Source organism: Ursus arctos, unplaced genomic scaffold (genome assembly GCF_023065955.2).
Source record: "Ursus arctos isolate Adak ecotype North America unplaced genomic scaffold, UrsArc2.0 scaffold_15, whole genome shotgun sequence".
Classification (NCBI taxonomy): Eukaryota; Metazoa; Chordata; class Mammalia; order Carnivora; family Ursidae; genus Ursus; species Ursus arctos.
The window spans coordinates 48,800,567-48,821,128 of NW_026622819.1; the positions used below are offsets into that span (position 1 = coordinate 48,800,567).

At 52.9% G+C, this 20,562-nt stretch overlaps 1 protein-coding gene across 1 annotated transcript in view; it reads right to left on the minus strand.

Moving 5' to 3' along the window:
• Nucleotides 1-2,821: 2,821 nt before the first annotated feature.
• CCNJL (cyclin J like) overlaps nt 2,822-20,562 on the minus strand; it is a 52,118-nt gene continuing 34,377 nt past the window's right edge. Inside the window, exons 4-6 of the mRNA XM_026510900.4 lie at nt 7,568-7,870; nt 5,903-6,062; nt 2,822-4,423 (exon numbers count right to left, since the gene is read on the minus strand). Of these exons, the coding sequence (XP_026366685.2) occupies nt 4,000-4,423; nt 5,903-6,062; nt 7,568-7,870 (887 nt within the window). The 3' untranslated portion in view covers nt 2,822-3,999. The remainder of the gene's footprint in view (nt 4,424-5,902; nt 6,063-7,567; nt 7,871-20,562) is intronic.

A 20,562-nucleotide genomic window follows, 5' to 3' on the forward strand; every position in this document is an offset into this window, starting at 1 on the left:
ATTGCCAAATGTCCTCTAGGGGGCAAGAATGAGCCCTGCTGAGAATCACTGAGCGAAAGGATGAAGGGCGAGGAGCACGCAAGGGACAGGACTGGTGGCTTCGGAGAGGTGGACTTTGAACCCAAAGCGCCTGAGGATGTGGAACCTTGACCCCAACCCTAATCCAGGCCCTTCCGATGTTAAACCCAGAGGAAAGCAGGCTCTCCCTGGAAAACGGATCTGCATGTCCCAAGCCTTCCCACGGCTTGGCAAAAGAAACACTGCAGAGAACAAAGAACAACTCAGCATGGAACCAAGTCTGTGCCTAGAACTCAGGTGGCTCAGAAATTCAGACTGGGATGTGGTTTCTTTATCTTTTGGGCCGGAAACCAGGTTCTGTATGAAGTCCCCTGCTGGAACGTCAAAGAAAACACGCATCTGACTCACCAGGAAGCCAGCTAAAAATGCAGATCCCCAGGCCCCACTCCTGCTGGAGAAGCCTCCAGGTCATTATGCAGCTTGCTGAGGTTTGAATCTCTCTGCATTGACCTAGATGTCAGCCCCAAAGGGGCATTTTTTTTTTTTAAGATTTTATTTATTTATTCGACAGAGATAGAGACAGCCTGCGAGAGAGGGAACACAAGCAGGGGGAGTGGGAGAGGAAGAAGCAGGCTCATAGCGGAAGAGCCTGATGTGGGGCTCGATCCCAGATCGCCAGGATCACGCCCTGAGCTGAAGGCAGACGCTTAACCGCTGTGCCACCCAGGCGCCCCTCCAAAGGGGCCTTTAAAGCCATCTCTAGGCTTCGAGCTTTCCCAACTACTGTCTAGCATGGGCACGAACAAACACGGAAGGCCCTTGTGTGGGAGAAGTACAAGCTATCCCTCGGGTCGAAGGAAGGCAGGAGCTCTGGGCCTCTGTGGCTCAGTCTCCCTCTTGAGCTCAAAGCCATACAACTCCCCATCTTTACGGTAACAGGTGGAGAAACCAAGGCCTAAAGACAGAGGGATAGTGAAGTGGGTGTTCTTGGTAAATCCATGACTTGCCTTCTTATCAAATCCCCCAAATCTAGAGGCTCCTGCCTCGCCTGGCCTGCACGGGGCAGATGGGGAGTACTGCCCCCAGCCCCGCCCTGCCCACCAACACACAGGTTCCCAAACAGCTCGGGGGGCCGGACCTCAGCGTCATGCCCTGAGCACATCTCCCCACACCTCCCCACCCTAACTAAAGGCATCCATGCTTCGGGACAACCGCTCAGCTCCACACTGACCCCAGTCCCCAGGATGGTTCTCCTGCACGAACCTGGGAGAGCAAAGGGTGGGGTTCTTTTTCCCTTCAGAGAGCCTGACGCTTTCCGTAATCGCTGACGCCATATTCCACCGATTCTACGGTACACATATTTTTACCTTTTAACATTCCTGAGATAAGAACGCAATATTTAATCAGCAGTATCTTAAACCCTGTGCCCTGGTTTAGCTGGCAGGTTTTTCTTTCATTCTTCTTACTGGTATATAAAAAAATGGTGCGTCCTGAAGTGGACCTCATGTGTGGTGCCGGCGTGCGCTATGTTGCTTAATCCTCATGAGAACCCTACAAGGCAAGCGTTATCGCCCCCATTTCAACGGGTGAGAAGACTGAGGCTCAGAGCAGCTGCGTCAAGTACGTCCTGCCAGCTAGCAGTGGTTGTGGGGAATCGTACGTGGTCGCCTGGCGAGCTGCGGCGCACCGTGGCTCAAACGCTAGTCCAGACGCTGCCGTGAAGGCATTTTGTAGATGCGATTAACATTTCCGATCAGTAAGCCTTAAATAAAGGAGGCTACTCTCCATGGGTGTGTTTGGGGGTGAAGTCAGGTGAAGGCTGTAAGAGCAAAAACAGGGTCCCGAGAGAATTCCTTCTCCCCAAAGACTGTCACCGAAGTCCTGCATTTCTGGCTTGCCTTACAGATTTCGGACTCAACTGAAACATCAACTCCTCCCTGCATTCCCAGCCTGCTGGCCTGCCCTGCAAATTCCTGGCCTGTCAGCCCCAACTGCGTGAGCCAATTCCTTACAGTCAATCTCTCTGGCTACATGGAAAATGGGTTCTGTTTCTGCAGAGAGAGAACCTTGACCGATAGTGGTAGAGCTGGGATGTCGAGCCTTACTCTTGCTGTGGGTGTCCCCAGGGAGGCCCAGCTCCAACTCGGGGGGCATCACCGAGCTCCACGGGGGCCACTCTTCTGTTGCCCACCCCCCACAAGCTCCCGGCAGGAGCGGAGACACCCCTGGGGCTGGCTGATTGGACAAGGACAGGAAGAGAACAGAGACCAAGAGCAAGTGATACGTTTATTGCAGGACGCCTTTTTCTGGGTGCTGGGCTGGCCGTGAGGCTCTACTGGGAGGCCCCCCACAAGCCCCAGTCCCAGAACAGACGGACACGTTAACTTGGAACCCAAACCGGTCTCACATAAATAGGAGGAAGGTGGCAAAGGAAAAAGAGAAAAGGAACAAATGAACGTGTAGTTTTTCTACACGTGTGTGACGCAGTGGCGGCAGCGCCTTATCCACGTCACTCCTTCTTCTTCTGCTTCTACGCGAAGCTTTTATTCGCTCCGAAAAGCACCTTCGGATCCAACCGAGCAGTGCGCAGCCGCCTCCCCGGCCGTCCCCGAGCCGGTCTCCCCGACTGGCACATAGGCCAAGAAAACCAAGATAGATTCTTCTTAAAACGAAAAAACAAAAAATGCTTCTGTGGTTCTTTGCACCTCCCAGTTGTGATGGGTGAACAATGTGTCCCCCTGACCCCGAGCCAACCAAAAAAAACAAAACAAAAGACCAAAAAAAAAAAAAAAAACCCAATGAGCACAAGCCACGAGTCAGAATAAAAACATATTGCACATGGTCACAAGAGTCTTCCTGAGAGCCCATTCGCTGCGGGGACCCAAATACTGGCTTTCGATCCAACCAATCGCTTGCCTGTCAGTGGTTGTGCCATATACCCATGTACGTGCCCCGCTCCCCAAATCCAGCTGGCATGAAGCAAATATTCCACACTGTTAGCCTTCCCTGTTAGCCAAACTCAAAGCCAAGGCTGGGTTTAACCTCGTGCACCCTAAGCCCGTGGGGGAGGGAGGTGGGGGTTGTTAGTTGTAAACCTTTATCTACCCTTCAAACACCTTTTCCTCTGGGTGGTTGTTGAAGTTCCACAGGTGAACACAGCATCCAAGACATGGAATCTTCCAGAACCAAGAGCCTGGAAAGTGGCTCTCCCCAACCATACGCTTTTGAAAACGGAGCTCTGCTGTTACAAGCTGGGCTCGAACCCACAGCCCTTGCGTGGGACAGGCAGTGTGGCGATCAACCTTTGTTTTCTCCTAAGGAATTTTCAAGTATCACAAAATCCCTGATACAGTATGTAAACAAGATCTCTTACTGAACAGAAAGCTAGGTCACTTCGGGAAGCAGCAGCATGTGAGATATCTAAAAGGCCAAGTAAAGTTTTAGGTTTGACCACAAAGGCAAGACAGCCACCCACCGGGCCCCGGAAGGTGGGCGCTCAGGCGTAGACACACGCGGGTCCTCCGTACGCAGCCAGGGAAGAGCACCCAATGCGGCATCTGCTGCGGGTCCTGAGAACACGTCAGGCAGGCCCTTCTTGTCCAGCGCAGCTGCCGCTCGCGGGGAGGAAGAAGTCTCCGGCGCTAGACCCCGGACATGCTCTCGGACGGGCGGTCTGCGTCCAGCGTCCCGTCTCCCGGCCTCTCACCAGGTCTCTCAATCCTGCGGGCCCCTCCTCCGGAGGACGGTGGCCGAGCCGACCCGGGGAAGACGTTTTCCGGAGGAACTCGCTCAGGGGAGGCATGTCATGGACTATTTTGCTCTGGGGGGCTTTACTTAAAAAGAACACGAACCTCTGTGTTCGAAGTCAGCGAGGCTCTGTGGGGACGGCCGCCCGCTGCCTCACGCGGCGGAGCTCCCCTCCTCTGCGTCCTCTTCCCCTGCCCACGTGTTTCCAAGGCCTCCCGTGGGGCCGACGGCGCCCTATCTGTCGAAACAGCCTGCGGGGAACGCGTGGCTTCCGCTGCAGTAGCTGCTTCCGTAGGTGGCGGCGAGGCAGTGCCTGGGCTCAGCTGTGATGGCCATCTGCATGCTGAGGGGCGCGGGGAGGGACAGGGGGCACACATCCAGGGGCGGGAGGGTGGGGTACAGGGTGTGGAGCGAGGAGCCCGAGCCCCCGGAGAGCAGGCTCCCGGAGCGGTGGGCCTGCAGTGAGTCCCGATAGGCCAAGCAGAGGTCCTGCACGGGGGTCTGGAACTGGGCCAGGCCCGGCCTCGCTGGCTGGCTGAGGGCGGGGTAGGCGGGCGGCTGGAACAGCACTTGGGTGGGGGTGGGGGTCGTGCTGGGCACCACTGCCAAGGCCTGGCTCTTGACCGCGACAGCGTCCTTAAAGACGTTGTCATAAGCTCTGAAAGGAAAGGACCTGGGTGAGACTTGAGGTCAAAGGCCACCGCAGCAGACCCCTGAGTGTGCCCCTAAGTGGGACTTGAGATCTGTGTGCTGTGACCCCAGGGCCGCGCCTGGCCCAGGCTTGCTGTCTGCTGCGCTGCCCCCGCTCTTTGACGGAACTCAGACCGCAGACCCGAGCCTGGATGTGCTTCCTACGGAAACCCATTCTGGCGCCTCGAGACTAGCCTCGCTGTCCCCCAAGCCATTACGCTGCCACATCTCAGCAGTCAAGCCCCCAGATGAGAACTCCTGGGTTACCACCTGGCCCCTCGTGCGGAGCGCAAGCTCCAGGGGCGAGGGGCCCTCTACTTCTGCTCCTCACTGCGTCGCCAGCGCCTGGCACGGGGCCTGGCACTTGATGAGCACAACCTCTGCCTTCCAGGCGCGCCACACAGATCCCAGCAAGCCGCCCCTGGGGCCTGAGTTCACCTTCTGAAAAGGGGATCAACAAGTTTATTTCCACTTTAAAAAAAAAAAAGCTTCCCATAAAGCTTTTTGAAATAATAAATCCATTAACCCAGTAGAGACTTAGGTGAAGACAGGCGCACAGGGAGGCTGCGGGTCTGAGAAGGTGGCCATCTCAGAGCCCCCATCACGGGGAAGAGGCAGGGCTGGTGGCCAAGAATCTGGGGGCACCCATCTGCATTCAGACCAGACCATATGCTCTGGCTTTGGGCACCTTCAACAAACACAGATTTTAAAACAAGTCAGGGAGCAGGGCGGCCAGTTTGGAGCCAGGAGACCAAGGCGGCTAGCTACCAGCAGAGCTTCCCCCGTCAGGAGGCTGAGAGGCAGCTTTCCAGGGGCCTGGCCCCCCGCAGTGAGAAGGGCCAACATCTAGCAGATGCTGCCACCTGTTGGGTGAAAGAGGGACGGGGTGCCGCCAGGCTGGAGTTCGAGGTCCTCTTTGCCTCCTGGCTGAGGTCACCACAACACTTCCTCCTTCAGTGTCAGTTTCATGGTGCTGGGTCTACGTGGCCCTTATGCACCTCCTCTGATACATTCAACACGTCCTCCCCCGAATTCCCACGGCGGCCTCTTATGTTCAGCCGCTCTGGGCTTAGCTGGCTAAGAGGTCAGCTTTGAGGCCATGTCTGAGAAAAGCAGCTTAACCTGAGCGTAATCACTCAGTGTAATCATCCATAAGACTGATACACCGGGACTCAGAGAAAATAGCTCACTCAGAAGGGTATGCACACGGCTTCTCTTCTCCCCTACCCCTTGACCTTAAAATTGCAAATCCAAAGCTACCCAAAATAGGAAGGGCCACCCCTGCAAACCTCAATTCTATCAGGAGTCACTATGGCCCACTTTATGGGAGATACTACCTGTGGGAACTACCACATAACCCTCTGACTTTGAGAAACTGCCTGAGGTGGGTCTCAAGAGCAAGTGCCTCGATATTCTAGAAACACAGAAAGATTGGGGCGGAACTTACACCAGCAGGATTTCGATGCATGTGCTGAGATGTTCCAGGGTGTAATTTGAGATCCTCTGTAGGTCTCTGGTCCAGTAGGGAGAAAGCTGAAGGCAAATCCTGGAGGCCCCAACACAGGCTGCAGCAACCACAGAAGGCTGGAATTTGTAGAAAATATGATCTGAAAGAGAATCACAGAAGTCAGCATCATAAAGCCTCGCTCTGGGGTCCCAGTGCCCCCTGCCTTGTGCCTCCTGAGGACTGGCGGACAAATGGCTTGGGTCAAGCCTGTTCATGGCTGCCACACACACACAAGATGAAAAATTAGAAACAGCGTGAAGTTCCGCTCCTGAATCTTAAACACCTTGGCTCTCAGTCTGGGATCTGTGGTGTCAGCCTAGAGTAATGATTTTCAAAATTTCACCCAGAGCTTCCAGGGGGCTGCAAGGGGCCCGCTGATGGGCTACGAAGAGCACCACAAAACACGTGTCCTTTCTTCGCTGTGAGGGGTGAATGACACACCCCTGCAAAGACTTCTGTTTTGGGTCAGACTCCAGGCTACTTGCTGATAGTAACAAAGCCTGGCCTCCTGGAGGCCCACAGTGTAAATCTGTGGAATGAGTGAATGAATGGTCATAAGCACTTGACGCTCACGACTAGAACTAGCACTTGACTTAGGTTTACTGAGGAACCTTCCCCCACCCTCAGCTTTACTGACCTGCGACTGGCCAATCAAAACTACACGCATTTAAGGTGTACACAGAATGTTCTGGTACATGCATACGGTGTGAAATGAATCTTAACGTCCGACTAAGATGTCTGGCACCGTGGGGAAGCCGGCACGACTTATGTGCAAAGGCAAACTGTTCAGACGCCCAGGATTTTCAGGAACGACACTGGTGATGAGGGCATCATCGTTCTGTCTGACGTGGTTTACCGTTTCTGACGACTCCAACGTCTGCCTGGTAAAGTGGAGTCGAGCAGGGTGGCATTAAGGTTATGGGCGTGGTCACAGAGCCTGACTCCTGATTCAAATCTTAGCAATGACCTTGGGTCCGTTACTTTGCCTCGAGCATCCGCTGAGGAAACGGATTTGTAAAACAAGAATAACAGAAGGGATTTTCACGTGGCGTCATTGTGAAATTCCAACGACATCCTACAGCCCGAAGCACTAAAATAAGGCGCCTGGTACACAGTAAACGCTCAATCAATGCTCGATATCATAATTGTTGATTTGTTACTCAGGACCATTTTGGGTTGTGGTGGGTTATTGGGTGGTTGTATCAACAGTACTTCGGACCTGGTATTTTATGTAATACCCGGATTTTAAGACAATGGGAAGAGTGGGATTCGAATAAAGTCCCCAAGCAGGTAACTTTATGGCTAAACTTTATTACTAAAACATACCCCTCCCCCACCCTTCTATATAATGACAGCTCTTCCGGAATGACCGAAGACTTAACGACCATAAGAAAAATTAGCAGGGGATGAGTAAGTTTGTAGGATGCCAGCTGCCGGTACCGAAGCTGCTGTTTGTCGGTTACATAGTACTGGTAATAGGCTGGGAGAATGGTTACCCGTTTTGTATCCCCTGCGAAGTGGGAGTGCTCTGGGTGAATGGGCCCCGGTCAGTAAGGACTCCGCAGGTGGACATGCCTCTTTGTGGGAGGGAAAGGGGTACCCCACCTTGCAGGGTGACCTCTAGGAAGTAGTGGGCGTACTCCTTGAGGCAATCTTTGGTCTTGCGGGGGCAGGCGGTGGGCCAGCTGTGGCAGTGGTGGTCCTTCTGGCTGACGGAGGCCAAGAGGTAGTAGTCGAGGAAATGGGCGGGCGTGGGCAGGCAGAGGTTCCAGCTGAAGGCCTCCAGGAGCAGCAGCTCCGTGTTGAGCAGTTCCTTCTTGGTGAGGGTGAAGTTCTGGCCGCTCAGGATCCTCGTACTGTTTATCTGCTCCAGCTTGGGGACGTGGTCTTCCCTGTCCTCGAACTTACCTGCAGGAGAAGCAGAGGTTACTGGACGACGGCACTTGCCTGCGCCCAGGAGGCAAAGACCCACGTTAAAAACTGCCTGCACAGGGCAGGCAGGGAGCACAGAAAGCCAAAAAGGCCCACTGCCAAGGGGCTAGCAGCACACACTCTGGATCTGACACACCTGGGCTTGGATCCCCAAGCCATCACTTCCGGCTGTGTGAGCGTGCCCAGGTGTCTCACCCTTTCTGTGCCTCAGTTCCCTCCTCTGTAAAATGGAACCTAAACCCCATAAAGCTTGTCGGAGACAATGAGAACATGCATACCAAATGTTCAGCCAGCACGTGGAACACGGGAGACCAACGGCAGTGAGCGATAGCAGTGAGGGTCTGGGCAAGCAGGGAGCCCTCTCTCCACTCCCGTCTGGCCCTCACTAATTCAATCTCAGGACTCGTCAGGGGTCAGACAGCCAGAGTCAGAATGACTTTGCAAATTTGATCCCGGCCCCCTCCACGTAGAAAGCCCAACAATGGCTCCCCACTGCCCTCAGCACTGGGCTTTTAGCCCCGTCAAAAGGTTTTTAGCTTGCATTTCCTCAGAAACGGTTTGCTTGGGAGGTGAGCCTAGGAAAGATGGTAAGTGGGAGATGTTGGAAGAAGACAGGAAAGGCAGGAAAAGGAAAAAGGGAACATTATCTTGAAGGTATCCGTATCCCCACGTTCACTGCAGCATTAATTACAATAGCCATGACAGGGAAAGGACCCAAGTGCCCACTGACAGATGAATGGATAAAGAAAATGTGGTATTTATATACATAGAATAATATGCAGCTGTACGAAGGAGGAAATCCTGGAATTTGCGACAACAGGGATGACCCTTGAGGGTATCACGCTACGTGAAATAAACCAGGAAGAGAAAGACAAATACTGTACGATCTCACTCAGATGTGGATTCTAAAAAAGCCAAACTCATAGACACGAAGAACAGACTGGCATTACCGGAGGCAGGGGTGGGGCAAACTTGTGAAGGTGGTCAAAAGGTACAAACTTGCAGGGGCGCCTGGGTGGCTCAGTCGGTGAAGCGTCCGCCTTCGGCTCAGGTCAAGATCTCAGGGTCCTGGGATCGGGCGCCCTGCTCTGCGGAGAGTCTGCTTCTCCCTCTCCCTCTGCCTCTCCCCCGGCTTGTGCTCTCTCACATGTGTTCTCTCTCTCAAATAAGTAAAATCTTTCTTAAAAAAAAATTCTCATCATTAGAAAAAAAATTGTAACTATGTGAGGTGATGGGTGTTAACTACACTTAGTGCGGTGAGCATTTCCCAATCTGTGCATTTATCAAATGATTATACAGTTGCAGTTAATACAACGATGTGCGTGCTTTGACAGCACATATACTGGACTAATACAATGTTATATGTCAATTACATCTCGGTGAAATTGGGTGTGTGTGTGTGTGACATTATGGACTTCCATCTTCCTCCCTGGGAGTGCCATGCTGGGACCGCCATGTAAGGAAGCAGGCCTGGCCTGTTGGGGGTTGAGAGGCCACAAGAAGAACAGAGGTACCCAGGAGACAGCCAGCGCCAACTCTCAGCCGTGTGAATGAGACCCTCCCGGACCTTCCAGCCCCGTCCCTCCAGTGGCTGGATGAATAAACGCAGGTGAAACCAGCAGAGGAAACGCTATGCAACCCACATCACTGTTGTTTAGATCGCCAAGTGTGGGCATGCTTTGTTTGGCCGGAATAGGTAACTGCGATACATTCCTATCAATGGCGATGACAAAAAGATGTGAGACCCCACAAACAGGCACGTCACATGGCTCAGAAGGTACTGAAGGAACAATGAATAAATACTGGAAGGTCCTGGAAATAAACGGCATGAAACAGCGCCGCAGGGCGCTAGATACAAACACAAGTTAAACACGAACCTCGGTTAATCCACTCAAGGGTCAAGGGAACCGAGGTATCTACCCAGCAATCCTGGCAGTCAGCAGCGGCGGAGAGCTCAGAGGCGACCTCCACGGCGGAAGGCTCTGCAGGTGCGGTGGCCATGGGCCTCCCAGCCTTAACCCACCTGGCCCTGCGGAAACCACGTACACCTGGCTGTGGCCTCCGTCCCTGCACTTCTCTGAAGGCCCCTTACTCCGCTTGCCCACGAGTCGTCATCTACACAGCCCTCTGCCTGGAGCACCCTTTCCCCTCCCTTCTTGGCTCTGCCGACCTCTCCCTGTCCTTCACCCTCCCAAGTCCTTACCCCTTGGAAGTCTTCCCCCACCAGAATCATGGTCCCGCCTGACCCCCACATCACACGGCGAGTCCTGAGGCCTGGCCTCGGCATGGTCGCCTGTGGCCTCTGAGCCCAAGCTCACTGGGGGCAGAGCACTGCTGAGTGAGCGTCGGAAGAGACAGGATGGCCAGCTGAGCTCAGAAAGCACGAGTCTGTCTGTGCCGACTAAAAGAACCACAAAGCATCCACACACCTGGGACAACGGCAAGCTCCTCGTGACCCAGTTCCCATCAGACTTCCACCCTTCTTAGGAGAGAGAAGGAAGCAACCACTTCAGGCTGCCTTACAGCGGATACAACGCATTCCCCAGGCAGGCCTCAAAAAATGTCACAGAGAAATGTGTCATGGCCTCTGGGAAGCCAGCCTCTCCATCTTCTCCGTGAGCCGTAAGCAGCCCACTAAGCGGGCAAAGATGGTGTGACCGGGTATGTAGTAACCGCCCAATGCATATATGTTGAAAGGATGAATGGTACCCTCTTGATAGTTGAATTTCAGGCCATTTGAATTGTTCTCTGATTATCTCAGATTATCTGCATTCCCTATTTTTTTCTCCGGGGGTCGTATCTTCGTGCAATTTATAAAGAAAGAAAAAATATTTTTGCAAAATTGTGAAGTTCTCCCTGAACCTTGTGCTTAACTAAGCCAACACCGTTCAGATACTCAGCGGGTGCAAGCGCTCTTTTCTTGCCCAGAGCAGAGGGTGGCATGGTGAAGGTCACAGCCCCAGCGAAAACGTGCATCACCCTGGGGGGGGCCCTAAGAGCCTTGCCCAGCAATCGGCTCTGAGCAGCAGATGCGCTCAATGAGATTAGTTTCCTCCCTGCCCTCAGAGCTTTTCAAACCTTCCAGAGCTCTGCGTTTTCCCCAGTCACCCGGCCCAAGAGGATTACCCTCCCAGGGAAGGGGCCACGGATTACTAAGGAATCTGAATTCACCTGCTCCCCAGGCTGGAGAAGCTTCGGCAGGCCGGGGCCGGGCAGAGTGGGGTCTGAATCCTCAATGAGTCTGCTCTGGACCTAAGGGCTCTAAACGCCCCAGGCCGTTTCCTACTTAGGAAGCTGCCCCCGTGGAGATGAACCGGCCACGCAGGATGGAAAATGCTTCAGGAGTGCCCAGCACACAGAGAGGGACAGAGTCCTCATGCTAGGCCGGACACCGGGTCCTCCCAGGTGGTAGTTCTGTTCAGATCCGCCGAGGCTCCGAGAACTTTGCTCTGCCTCTAGGAGCGACCTCACAGCCCCTGCTCTCCGCCGCCGGCCGCAAAGTCCCGCTCAGCAGCTATTCCCCAGCACAATACAGTTTGCGGCCAGACAAGATTTTATGAGTTTCCTGGTGCTGCACGTGCCTGGCAGACACTTCCTCCCCTCCTCCCATGACCGTGAGCGGGCCAGCCCTTTGTCCCCGGTGCCGCGGCCACTCAGCTGCCTGCTCCTTATCAACAAGCTGCATTGACACCAGATGCCTGGAAGTCTTCAGGCAGGTCCCCTGGGACGTGGTGGGGACAGAAGTCCGCGTCTTTCCAAGTCAGACCAGAGCCACAGACTCTCTCGGACTCCTTCAATGTACGTTTTATTTGGAAAATGTTCAAATCCACAGAAGAGATGAAATGATGTTAACAATGAACACAGATGACCCTTCGGCCAGATTCACCCACTGCTGACTTTGAGCCCCATGTGTTGTGTGTGTGTGTGCGTGTAGATACACATACTGGCTTTGCTGCGCCATTTCTAATTAAGTTGCAGACGTGCCATGACACCCCTGGACGGCATCCACCCCTGCAGTCATTTTCCTACGAATCATAATGCTATTACCAACCCTAAGAACAGCGGCATTAAGGCAATCACATTTCCTTTCCTTTTTTTTTTTTAAGGTGGGCTCCACACCCAAAGTGGAGCTTAAACTCTCGACCCTGAGATCAAGAGCCACACGCGCCACCAACTGAGCAAGCCCGGCGCCCCTGCACTCACATTTCCTAATACTCAGTCCGCATTTGACTTTCCCCCAAGAGTCCCCAGAATGTCTTTTCTAACTTTTGTTTGTTCGGATCCAGATTCGACAAGGCTCACACACGGTGTCTGTTACATCTCTTCCGTCCCATTCTTGGTTTTTCGTGACCCTGACTCTGGATGAATCCACGCCAGTTTTCTTCTAAAATGCCCCCTATTCTGGGGGCGCCTGGCTGGCTCGGTTGGTGGAGCGTGCAATTGTCGATCTCGGGGTCACGAGTTCAAGCTCCACGTTGGGCCTAGAGCTTACTTAAAAAAAAAAAAATGCCCTGTATTCTGGATTGTCTCCTCAGGATCGAACAGTTTGGGTAAGAAAACTGCAGAGGCAATGTTTCCCCCTTCTTACCGGCTCACATCAGGAGTTCTAGAATGTCAGGGTGTCCCAGCAATAGCGATGCTACGTTTGATCACTTGGTTAAGGTGGTGGTGACACCAGATCTCTCCATTTTAAAGGTACCATTTTCCTGTGAAATTAATAAGTAATCTGTGATGTGACACGTTCAGACTGTGATTATCCTGGAACTCAATGATCTGGCATCCATGAACGAGTCCTGAATAAATAATTATGTTGGGGTTGAAAAAGGATTTTTAACAAGTCTATCATTCTATCAACATGTTTCTTTTTGGAGTTCATGTTGTCCCAAATTTGAGCAGGGGGGAGTCATATCGACATACTTGTATGATTAAAAAAAATCCTTAAATTACTGAAGCACTCACCCTGGGTCTGGAGCTCAGGCAGAGACATGGGAGCCCTGAGTGTAGGGCGCAGTGCTGGAACCTGCAAATAATGCCCTTGAGGAAGCTCTGCACACCCGGCTGAAGGTTCCTCCCGCTCTTCCCGGGGGCTGGTGCCCAACCTGGACGGCCCCAGCCATTCCCGGCAGGTCACACAATCATTGGACTGATGAGTAGGAGTCTAGTCGAGTGGCCTAACTCAACCACAGAGGCAAGATGCTGTCAGTCCAGCAAGCCTCAGGAGGGACACTCACAGACCAGTTTTTTTTCCTTTCCTTTTCTTTTTTTTTTTTTTAAGATTTTAAAGAGACAGCCAGCGAGAGAGGGAACACAGCAGGGGAGTGGGAGAGGAAGAAGCAGCCTCCCAGCAGAGAAGCCCGATGTGGGGCTCGATCCCGGAATGCCGGGATCACGCCCTGAGCCCAAGGCAGACGCTTAACGACTGCGCTACCCAGGCGCCCCTCCTTTTCTTTTTTTAATAGCATTTCTGTTTGTTGTGGTAAAATGCACATAACATAAAATTTACCATTTTAACCATACAGTTCAGCGGCATTCATTACATTCACACTGTTGTGCAACCAATCACCAGAACTCCTTTCATCTTGCAAAACTGAAACTGCATACCCATGAAACAGTAACTCACTGTCCCTGTTCCCCCCTCCCCTGGTAACCACCATTCTATTTTCTGTCTCTACGAACCGACTACTCTAAAGCCTGGCTTTTCTTCTTCCACCGAAGGTCCTAGCAAACAAGCCTTAAGCAGGCCAAATAGGATTCCTGACTTTTCTGAACGAGGGCCAAGGGAAACAATATTTTTAATTGCTGAAAGAATGTTTTATTTTGAAAAATGTAAAATATACCCCAAAAAAGAGAAATGTTATAATGAACCCCCAAGAATACGCTACATCTCCAACAATCATCAACACTTAAGACTGCCTTTAGAAAAATTCTGAAGCGAAAAGGCGCACGTGCAGAGTAGAATTCTGTAAAAAGTCAGCTGGGTCCCCGTCTGTGATGTCCAGGCCCAGAGCTGTACGCGTGCTATGAAGCAGGCTGCTTTACCCACTGCTCCCCGTGAACACGCCCCCATAGTCCGCCCTTCAGGCCCAGCAAGATGCCTGTCTGCAGACTCATTCGGGGTTCCCTGCTGCCCATTCGGGAGCTAGACCTAGGCTCCAATCTGAGGCCACAGTTTCCTGGCTAAGGAGAAGCAGGTTCAAAAGCAACAGCTGGATCCTCTTCCTACTTAAAGAAATGCAATGCTTTTCTTTTTCTTTTTAAGATTTTATTTATTTATTTGACAAAGAGAACAAGTAGGGAAAGGGGCAGTGGGAGAGGGAGAAGCAGGCTCCCCACTGAGCAGAGAGCTTGACATGGGGCTTGATCTCAGGACCCCAGGACCATGACCTGAGTGAAAGGCAGACATTTAACCGACTCAGCCACCCAGGCACCCCAAGAAATGCAATACTTTTAAAATATTTTTTAAGTAGGCTCCTCACCCAGTGTGGAGCCCAAAACAGGGCTTGAACTCATGACCCTGAGATCAAGACCTGAGCTGAGATGAAGATTCAGACGCTTAACAGACTGAAGCACCCAGGCGCCCTGAAATGCAATGCTTTTAAGAACAGTCAAAACGACTGTTCCCCAAGAAGGGCCATTCTCCTATTTTAAAGCTTCCCCCCCCCCTTGTCATCTGAGAACGAGAACAGAATCGGATTAGGAACTGATACCCCCATGGCTGCCCCACACCCCTCAGAGGCCCCTCTGTCCTACTCTGTAAGGTGCTGATGTTCAGGGAGGAGAGGGAGGTAGGTTGGGGGGATAAAGGTCCGCTCGAGAGGCTTCCCAGTCTTGCCTGGCCCTCTGGGTGGGCCCGCCAGCTTTGGAGATGACTGTGGGTAGGGGTGAGGCAGTAGAGGTAGTGGGAGCCCAAGGGGAAAGAGGAAGCTCTGGAGCTTCCACCCCTCCCCCCCATACCCAGGGCCAGAAGCATGGGCCCACCAGCTCCCAGGCAGGGCCAGGCCCAATGCAGACCTTTCCAATGCTAATTCTTCCACAGATTCTCCCTTCCTACAAGGCCAGAGAAGTGGCCACCAAGAGGGGCAAATATTTCATGTGAGCTGAGAGTATTTAATGAGGGCTGAGCATTCTGTGACCCAGAGCAGCCCAGATTCTGGGGGAGGTCCTAACTGGAAACAGGTTGGGAATGCCCTCCCTAAAAGCCTCAATCAAATTCAGGCTCAGGTGCCAGTTTTCCATCCTCGCCCCTGTAACATATATATAACTTGTGTGATTTCGGGCCATCACCCGGAAACCCAGACCTCCAAGGTGGTAGGGAGGCTCAGGAGACAGCAGAGGCATCATGACTGGCACCGGGCCTCGGGCACAGAGAGCACCCCATAAACAGCAGCTGCTGCTGCTCTGTGAGTTATGGAATACAGTATTTATCCTTTGCACCCCAAACCTGGGATCTTCTTTTAAAGTCCTATTAGGTACAAATGAACCAAAGCTGGTAGTCAGCGCTATAAGACATTTTCTTACAGGCTCTGAAAAAGGGGTAGAAATAGGCTCAATAAAAGGTATCCCCACCTCCCTCAACCCCCCACTGATACCACTGGCCAATGTGACTCCAGACTCCCTTGGACTGTGACCTTGAACTCCACTCTGGGGCTGGAGGTTCCAAGGTTCACACAGAGGGAGGCAAAGGGGAGGATGGGGTCCACAGCCTTTCCCAGATGGGACCTCCCCACAGGGGTAGAACTTTCCTGGTCACTGAGCTGGTCAAGCAAGAGGCAGAATGTGCACACACCAGGACGCGAGCTCTGGGAGCACAGGGACTCCCACGTTTGGTTCTTTGCTGTATGCCAGGTCCCACAACAGCACAGCTGGCATCAAGAAACACAGGCAGCCCCCGGGAGGGGAAGTCCCCCTGTCACCGCACTCTCAGTGCTTCTGGTAACAAGCCTAGAGGCTGGGAGTGTCTCCCACTTGGAACCAGAAGCTCAGGAGGACTGAGTTGCTCCCACCACCCAGCTGGTCAGGGACAAAGGAAAATTGGAATCTGGTTATCTGCTCCAGGAGGGTAGGGCTCACGTGTGTCTTGCAGAACATCACAGAGCCGTTCGCCCAGCATGGCATCTGGCATAAACTTAATAAAGATTTTTTTTTTAAATGATGAATAAATGGCTCCAAAGTCCAGAGCACCTCAGAGTCACGAGGGTCCCTGCAATCCCAGAAAGCCTCCACAGCTGTCTGGGTGCCTGGATTCCCACGGATGGGGTATGAGGCCAGCTGTGCCCCCTCCCCACCTAATGACCCTGGTCACCATGCAGACTCTCATTTTCATCCTCCCCTCTGCTTATACTAGTTAGCACTCTAATCCCAGAGCCTTGCCATAAAAGATCCATATGGTCAACAGGACCTACTTTTTTCTTCCACAGATAGGACAGAAGTGGATGAGCGTATCTCTAAGGGGATCCTTCCTGTAATAAAGGACTACACCCCCACCCCAATCCAAACCAGCTTTTTCATTAAAAAAATTCTTTGGCTTTTTGTAGTTATTGGGGGCCAGAGGAGGCTTCCTACGTGTCTCCCTAGGGGACACTGTTCATACATCCGGCAGGCAGTATCTTTCTGAGGAGCCACGGGAGAGAGATTTTAAGCAATGTGATGGAGAAGCCAGGAAACTGCTCTGCGGACGGCACCCTCTCAAGGGCCACTTTGCTTGGCGACGCAGCATGGAAGGCATGATGGTGACTCCGATGACGACCGCCCCGGGTTCTACAGAGACCCAGTCTCTCGCTGGCTGTGAGCTCAGCCCCTGCGACGGGGATAACAGAAGTGGCACGGAGGCAAAAGTAGCGTGAGAGCTCAGTGTTCTGGAATGGTGCCCAGTGCTCCACAAATCCTGGACCTTGCTCTTCCTCGTGCACTTCTGTGGATTTGGGGCCAACTGTGCAATTGCAGTCACAGGGACAATGCCAGGTTAGTTTCTGGACAGGGTCTGATATGGGGGAGACAGAACGCCAGGGACGGAGCATGAAAACCCTCCAGCTAAAGGTGGTGCGCTGGCACTCTTGCGGGAAGGGAGGAAGCGGTGAGGCCAAAGCAGGGGGGCAGCAGGGAGCGCCCCCTCCCCCTCTGCCCTTGACCTGCTGCAGGGATCTGGAGATTAGGAAATGTCCTGGAGAAAGAGCCTCTGATCTGAGGGGTCAGCTGGGGAGAGCTGGTGTAAAGGTGGACCTGGGACCTTCCCTGGGCGAGCTTACCCCTCCTCAGGACACACAGAAAGGTCCTTTCAGTGGCTGACAGCCCCAGCGAGACGGCGTGAGTGGCAGCAGTGCCTACAGTCCCTGTCACTGAAGAGGGCTCATTCCACACAGATACACCTCCTAGGGGCTGCGCCTCGGAGACAACGGAGCACAAAACAGATCAAGTCCCCGACCGCACGTTGCCTTACAGTGCGTCCCTCCTCCCAGTACCTGTCTCCTTCCTCTCTTAGAGCACCCATGGCTGCATCTCCAGCCTGGCACACAGTATGGCTCAATGAATATTGGAAGAATGAATGAATGAACGAATGAAGGAACGAATGAAAGCACATTTCTGACCGGCTGAATCAGTTCCCGAGTCCAACTTTGGAAACAGAGACAAGAGGGGAGGTTGCGGGTGGTTATTTTCTTCAGGAGGAAATTGTAAAAAGGCCTCCCAGGTCAGAGGGGGCATGTGGCCAGCTGGGTCACACACCGGCTTCCCGTCTGGCTGCGAGGACTTCCCTGTCTCAGAATGGAGCCCCTGGTACACTGACGTCACACGGTGGCCCCGGCAAATCCCAGGCTCCTTTGTGCTCCGCTTTACAAATTATTTCACTATCTAAAAGCAGGGGCGGTGGGGTGGGGGCCCCTGGCAGGTGCACAGCTGGCATCTGGGGCCAGGGCTGAGCAAGGGCTTCCTGCGGAGGAACGGCGTTCTCTCGGTAGTGGAGGTCACTGCTCCGCAGAATGCATACTCCCAGCTCGCCAGGGGCTGCTCTGGACCAGGCTGCAGGGAGAGCAGAGAGCGAGTCCTTCTGGACTGCAGGGCTATAGGTGTGGACATCGGGGGTCCCGGCACCTCCGCTGGAGCAGGGGAAAGGAGGAGGAGAGGCTATTTTGGCCACTTGTCTCAAGGTTAGAAGAGGAGCGGCTTCCACACATGAGACCTGGTTCTGAGGATGGAGGTGTTCATCCCCGTCAGCGAAGTGTGGCTCTGCAGGCTCAGGAAGGAGAGCCAGGAGTCTCCTAGCAACCTCGCCACCTGCTAGCCTGCCTTCCCGGCGCGGCATGGACGGGAGGAATCCAGCTGCAGGACAAAGGCTGCTGGTGTGTGTGGTGGCGGAGAGCAAGGACTCAGGGAGATGGCTACCTGGGCCCCAGCCACGTACCCTTGGGCAAGTCACCTAACTTGGTGAGCCTCGGCTTCCTCCTCGATCAAGTGGGGAAAATAATACGGCCTAGTTTACAGGATTGTTCTGAGGATCGAACGAGTAAATCCATGCAAAGAAGTCAAAACACTGCATGGCATATAAATACCATATTCGCCATTCCCTGATCACTGGGGCCAGGATCTGCCCTCCACCCCAAATTTTGATTACAGAAAAAAAAAATAACGTAGTGAATTTGCAAGCAATTTTTATTTTATTTTTTTTTAAATTAAGTAGGCTCCACATGCAACATGCGGCTCAGACTCATGACTCTGAGATCAACAGCTGCATATATTCTATCGACTTAGCCAGCTAGGTACCCCTTATTTTATTCTTTATATTTTTCTCTATTTTCTAATTTTCTACAAGGAAGAAATATCACTCTCCCACTGAAGAAAAAGTTAAAAATTCTCAGAAGATGCCACTGATGGGACCCTAGAAGCCAGAACCGGCAGAGTAGATGCCAAAGAAGGTTCCAGAACGTGGGTCTGCCAAGACTATCTCAGTGTGAATCTGCTTCACAAGTGCCCACAAATCAGACTTTCCTAGAAGAGTTCCAGGAACCCCAACATGTCAGTGACAAAGAAGACACTTTTCCTGTCTAGACAATGAAATGCTTGTAATTAAAATGAAGACTTGGGAGGCAGGAAGAGGCAACAGATACTCCTTTGAGACAATCTTGAAAATCCAGGAAACACACTTAACATAAAAATCATCTTGGGACGCCTGGGTGGGTCAGCCAGTGAAGCGTCTGCCTTTGGCTCAGGTCATGATCCCAGGGTTCTGAGATCGAGTCCCACACTGGGCTCCCTGCTCAGTGGGGAATCTGCTTCTCCCTCTACCTGCCGCTCCCCCTGCTTGTGCTCTCTCTCTCTGTCTCCCTCTCTCTCTGACAAATAAATAAAATCCTTAAAAAAAAAATCATCTCTAATCTCCCCGCCCAAGGGTATAAGAGTCTGGGTCTGAAAGTAGTTTAAAACCAGTGGAAGTGGCCCTGCTGGTAGTACCCCGAGTCGCGCTGACGAGGTGGGGGGTGCCCAGGGATGGGCAGGCTGCTGGGACCAGGGGAGCAAACTCTCTCCACCACTTACAGTCTGAGTCTCTGAGGCAAGACAAGGAAGAGGTATAATCTGGACAACTCAGCAGTGGCCCCATGAATAAGAACTCGCTAGCTCTGCCCCCTTCACTTCAGCATTAACAGGCGAATGTGTATAACACAATCCTGGAGGTAACAGGAAACAAGGTACGGTAAGACATGAGTCTTCACTCCGGAGAGGATTCAGGGCTAAAGTAAATAAAAGGAAAAAAGGAAGATGAATGCCTAGCTCCCAGCCGCCAAGCCGCCAAGCCGCAGATACGTGTGAAGTTCAGACAGGGTGCCTGACGTCAATGTCTTGGTCGTTTTCCCACTAAGATGCGGGCCAGGCCATTCTCCTGAAAGTAAAGACACTTAGATTTTCTTAGAAGGGCCACCAGCCTGTGCTGGGCAGGTGCCCAGAGCCCTGCTGGCAACCCCTGGCTTGCAGGCTGCTTCTTTAGGGGACGACGCCTCCAGATCATAAGCAACACGAGGACAAGGACGAGGACTCGATCTGTTTTGTGCCGCACTGTCTCCCAGGCTCAGCGCATAGTAGGTACGTGCACGTGGAATGAATTATCTGCAGTGACAAGGACTGCAAACTTCTGTTTGCCACCGCCTCCCCAGGTATACAGCTTCTGGTATACAGCAGAGGTCAAATAAATGTTTTTTGAGTGACCTACCCGTGTGGGGGTCAAGGGCTCCCAAACGCTGCATCTTCAACTGACCCATGCATCTTAAGATTCCTCCCCTACTCTCCCCAGCCACACACACACACACACACAACCCAGAAAAACCCCACTTGGACCCCAGAACCCCTGGCCCTGGACCAACAGGCCGGAGCGCTAGACTTGCTATAAGGCAAATGACATTTCTGAGTTTCCGGCCCAGCCAGCTTCCTGACCGACACGTCACCCAAAATCCTCTCCCTGAAAATAGCTCTACGCCTGCCAGTCTGCAGAGATGGGAACAGGAAATGGAAAATCACCATGTCCTCACTCATTGCACCGCAACATCAGAGCCCGGAGCCCGGACAGATTTGGTGTGGCCCTCATGAGACAGACCACTTTTTCCAGTCCGCCCCGTGCTATGTGGCCACCACCAAAATGCCGCTGATTAGAAGACGCACCATCGACGCTGCAGCAGCTTTCTGGA